Source organism: Anabrus simplex, chromosome 1, assembly GCF_040414725.1.
Source record: "Anabrus simplex isolate iqAnaSimp1 chromosome 1, ASM4041472v1, whole genome shotgun sequence".
Lineage (NCBI taxonomy): Eukaryota > Metazoa > Arthropoda > Insecta > Orthoptera > Tettigoniidae > Anabrus > Anabrus simplex.
In genome coordinates this window covers 1,605,745,240-1,605,750,546 of record NC_090265.1, presented here as the reverse complement: position 1 = coordinate 1,605,750,546, position 5,307 = coordinate 1,605,745,240, and the positions used below count along the sequence as shown (strand labels likewise).

General features: G+C 40.5%; 1 protein-coding gene across 1 annotated transcript; it reads right to left on the bottom strand.

Moving 5' to 3' along the window:
• Window positions 1-3,546: 3,546 nt before the first annotated feature.
• LOC137498561 (achaete-scute complex protein T8-like) lies at window positions 3,547-4,896 on the bottom strand. Its single transcript, XM_068226343.1, has one exon. It carries the CDS (start codon window positions 4,894-4,896, stop codon window positions 3,547-3,549), a length of 1,350 nt encoding a protein of 449 aa, XP_068082444.1.
• Between the last annotated feature and the right edge of the window lie 411 nt (window positions 4,897-5,307).

Here is a 5,307-nt window from a genome sequence, read left to right as displayed (position 1 = left end):
TTTGAAGGAGCTATACTAATAAATTACACTTCATCATTTCGGATGTCTTTGACGCTAATCTGCAAGAGTATGGACACAGTCTTTGAGGAGGAATGCAAGACGAAAATATGTACCGGTAAATCTTAAATAAAATACTGAAACACAGCTGAATTATGTGGTGCGAGGTAATTTCTTAATCAAACAGAAAATATTTTTTTATTTAAGTAGTAGAATAAGAAAATAGTGTTATTTGTTTAACGTATCTTCAATTGTTATACCTTTTAAGAGATACCGGCCTGACGAAATATCGTCCTGGAAAATAATATTGTTAACCACAATTAGCCTACATCACATAAAGCAAGTCTATAGACATGGAGGACAGTGTTCGATCTCCAAATCTAGAAAGTCGTCATTCTCAACATGTGCCCCTCCAATATCTGCAAACTATTTGACTGGCCAAGGGTTAACTGTCTGTGGTGATAAAGACATGCTCAGTTCACCAGGAAGGACGAAGTTTCGATTACCCGCCAGGAAGTCGAAAAACTTAGAAAAGATAATTCCACTTCAGGAGAAGCATGTGGCTCTGAGATTCACACAAACTACACCAGAAATGAGTACTAGGTTGATTCCTGGAGGAAAGGGTGATCGGGTGTAGAAATAACGGCTCTATCTCACTCACAGCCAATGTTATGAAAAGTGGAAGCTTTTATCTTCCAAGGGCCTCCATGGCCTCTATGGAGTAGGCTTTGCTTTGCATCTGGCTGGGTAGCAATCGTCTTCGTAAGCGATGGCATTTAATGAGCTGTATGTTCCACAGGATTTCTTCTAGAGTTCAACAATATACTGAAAGACAACGACGCGGAGATGTCGCATTTATAGAGCCTCAAATGTCACCGACCGGCATCGAATGTGTACTCGCCCAGACGAGGAAGACTTGTTTTATGAAACTAAATATCCGCACCTCGAACTAAGTAGGTCTAGACTATTAATTTTTTATGGCGCAAAAAATGTTCCTTATTGTTTGTTTGCATGGAAGTGGGACATACACAGAAATTGGCAGAAATGATATTGTTTATCACAATCACATCAAATTATGAAAGTATACAGATGGAGAGAGGACGGAGTTCGATCTCTCTAACCGGGTGAGTTAGCCGTGCGCGTAGAGGCGCGCGGCTGTGAGCTTGCATCCGGGAGATCGTGGGTTCGAGCCCCACTGTCGGCAGCCCTGAAGATGGTTTTCCGTGGTTTCCCATTTTCACACCAGGCAAATGCTGGGGCTGTACCTTAATTAAGGCCACAGCCGCTTCCTTCCAACTCCTAGGCCTTTCCTATCCCATCGTCGCCATAAGACCTATCTGTGTCGGTGCGACGTAAAGCAACTAGCAAAAAAAAAAAAAATCGATCTCTAAATATAGTCTATACTAAGGTCCAAAAGCACAAAATGAAATTCTTGTACGTCTCCCATTCGTAATGATACAATTACAAATGGTGCAATTTTCCAATAAGTTGGCTAGATAGTGACTCCTAAAGCGCAATTGTGACTCACAGGGACGCTCATTAATACGGAAACGTTACTGTGCGCCATTGTTTGTGGCGTTCGCCCCTTCTAAAATTGATTATTTCATACTGCGCTCTAACTCTACAAGTAGATCGCATCGTTTGAATTATCAACCGGCAATAACCTTTAACACATACCAGATGTATACAAGTGAGAACGTTTAAGATTATGAACGCAGCATTTCATTTCTAGCGATATCCGCTTCAGGCTGAATCAATGAATAATAGGCTATTTGATTGTTGTCATATCTGTCGTTATAGAAGAGTAATTTGGTCTGACTTGATATTAGCAAAAGTGCACGAAATCGCGTGCATCGATATAGGCTGCCTCCATAGGAAGTCTTTCAATAAACTTCGATATTTCAGTCAATTTCCTACAATTTTATATCTTCACTTATGATTTTCTGGTGTGTATAATAAAAGATACTTTAGACTGTTTAATTATATTATTTTCTGTTCTTTGGATGATTTTTACATTATCCAAAGTATTCTGAAAAATAGTTCCGACGGTAATGATTCCCGAAAGTTTCTCATTTCTAGTCTAGACACACCCTTCCTAACACCACGAAATGTAAAAGAGAATACTACAATCATTTCAAATAATTTTATATAGAGCTTGCCCACATCCGATATTTTTCTACAGGTGATAAACTTTATGCAGCCATACCAAGAATAAAATGTATCACGCGTAACCATATAAGAATGGAAATTATGGAAGTTATCAGAGGAAAAAAAAGAGAGAGCAGAAGTAATAGTGGCACCAGACGTCAACGCTAGCGACGTGAATCATACCGCCTTTTCCCCACACCTTGGTGTTAATTTTGCCGGACATGTGGACGTGGGCCGGTTTTACGGTCGGATGCCCTTCCTGACATCAACCCTATGAGGAGGCACGAGAAGTATTCATTATTACGTGTTTCTGTGGTAGTTTGTGGTAGTGTGATGTGTTGTATGTGTATACACCAATTCGCCGAGCCAGAGAAACTAGCCATACGCAATTAAGATTGCTAACCAGGCCGGGAACTGAACCCGGAACTATCTGAACGAAGGCCTCGACGTTGACCATTAAGCTAAGCATCCGGAGACTTAATAATAATAATAATAATAATAATAATAATAATAATAATAATAATAATAATAATAATAATAATTGCCAATTTCTCCTGTAATTTGTCCAGACCAAAACATCTCTAAGGTTAACAGACACAGGAAGCTTCAACTTTGCACTCAAGTAACCGCTATACCAAACACCTCAATGTTTAGCACTACCTGGTGATCGAAAATTCCCATGGAGCTCCCAACAACGGGGCCTTTCCGTAAGATAATTCCAAAGATAATAGGTCCACATTATCTCGACTTTTGGTTTTACCTTCAATATAGCACAAAGGTATTGCTACAACAACGTAGGGTTTTATGTCTGCAGAGAGACTATACTTTTCACAATGACAGCTACAGGTCTATGTTACCGTACGCCCAATGAAAAACAACAATGAGGTACAGTGCCAAACACTAGGAATTAAAAAGTACTCTATTTAGAAAAATATTGTTTATACGAAATCATTTTTTTAAAGAGCAGTTTCCTCCTTACAATCGAGTTAAGGAGCTCATGCAAATGTATTCCGAAAATGGAAGGTACCTTATCGGTATCAAGAACAGCACAGATGGCCCCCTTTTTAATCAACACCAACGGTACATATTACTTGGCCAAAACGTAAAGCCGCTGACTTTTTCAACGAGTATTAAATAAATAAATAAATAAATAAATAATGCTAAATAGTTCGTATACGTTGTTAGCGCTCCAAATTAGCACACTACACTGACCCTCACCTAGCAAACCATTGAGTATACTAAGACCTAAGCCTACATCACGTTCCTCGGATCAGAGCTGTAAGCTATTACAGTATAAAACACACAAAAAATATACAGCAGATGCAATTGCAACATTGAAATATTCTCTCAAATTAAACAAGCAATAAGGTAATATACTTACATTTGTAGGGACATTGAAGATCACGAAGGCGTAGTCTGTTGCCTGAGTTTCTGCTCATGGTCCCACCACGAGATCATGTCTATTACCTCACTCGCACCAGTAATGTCTGAATGCACTTCCTCTCGCTTTATAGGGAACTGAAGAACGTGGCCACTATGATGGACAAGGCTTGCCAAAGAAGTTGGTAGGTGGGTAAGAGGTGCTGATTTCAGAGCTGTGGTGAAAGCAGGCAAAAAAGTACTAGTGGCAAGATCCTCCATGGTTGCGGCGCCTTGTGTGGCGCCTGGCGATACTGATTGTTCACTGTATACCCCTGGAGAGAGAGAGGTTGTAGCTGGCTGCTGGAGTCGAGACACAGGATCGTGGAGAAGGGTCATTTCGGTAGGAGACGTCTGCTGGTAGATATCCACTCCCGGCACTAAGTGATGGACACTCGATATCATTTCTGCAGTCAAACTTCTGGCCGCACTATGAGGTGAAACAATGACCGGTGCCATGTTCTCGTCTACCTCGTACAAATGTGACGATGATGTTGTGGAGAACGTTTTATGAGAGTCAGGAGAACTCATAAGTTGTGTTAAATTGTTCCCACCGATTGCAGTACCGTAATGAGTGACCTGAGCTGGGGATGTAGGATCTATCAGAGACGAGTCATCGTCGTCATCCAAGAGTATTGTTGGTGAATCACGTCCGTTGTCATCTTCATACGCTGAATGAGTATGTTGTTGTTGGGAGTTTGTTTGCGTGGATGAAGAATATGACGTCGCGGATTCTATCGACGAATTTGAGGTATTATTCCCATCACTTTCTTCTAGTAATTGTTGCAAACTACGTATATAATCGACCGCCATTCTTAAAGTTTCCACTTTACTAAGTTTCTTGCTAACATTTCGGCCACCATTCGCATCGGATTGAGAAGTGTAAGCAGATGAGATGGACAAAGGAATGTGCTGACGTAAGGTGGCAAAACCATTGTTGACCTGTTTCACTCTGTTTCGTTCCCTAGCGTTGCGGCGCGCAACGGCTATTGGAGGTGGTTGGTGCTGAGGTCGGGAGAGGATACCACTTCCACCTGGAGGCCGCTTACGAGCGCGCCCATTGTTATTGTTGTTGTTGCTGCTGCTATTATTGTTGTTGTTAATTAACACAGTTGTAGGAGCTGTTGTAACAATAGGAGCTATTGGCTGATGCTGTTGTTTCACTTCGCTTACAATGGGTATTTTAGGCTTCTTCCTTAAAATGATTATCTCTCTTCTCTCATTGTTGTTATTGTTGTTAACTAAAGGATTATTGTTCGTAGTCTGTTGTAAAATTTGTAATTTATTGTGACTAGATACATTAGCGTATGACACTACTCCTAAAGTAGCCATAATGTCTCTTAGAAAGGTGAAATACAAATTATATCGTTAAACTTGAATAGACCTCACTAACAGGCACGTAGCAATAGAATAGGTTAAAACACGTTATTATAAAAGAACTGAGTTGCTTAAGACGTAGCTTTAATCAACACATGCCGGTTCAGTACACACTTCTCTTCCTTATGCACACTGTAAATAGACACTTTATTGATAGTTTAGTTTCACTAGGATATTGATGACTTTCTGCGTGTTTTCCTCATCCCTCTACGCTTCAAAGGCTCCTCTATTCACAAGCATTGTCCATGGCCACATAAACACATTCAGCCACCATGACAGAACTGTCCGCAATTACTCACTCACACACGCTCTCATTCACGTTCGTTTATTTTCATTCTCTACGCGGTTTTTGTTTTGTCTCTTCGT

Excerpts from the sequence above, each read along its gene's own strand:
- LOC137498561 (XM_068226343.1), bottom strand. The coding sequence starts at position 4,896 with ATGGCTACTTTAGGAGTAGTGTCATACGCTAATGTATCTAGTCACAAT.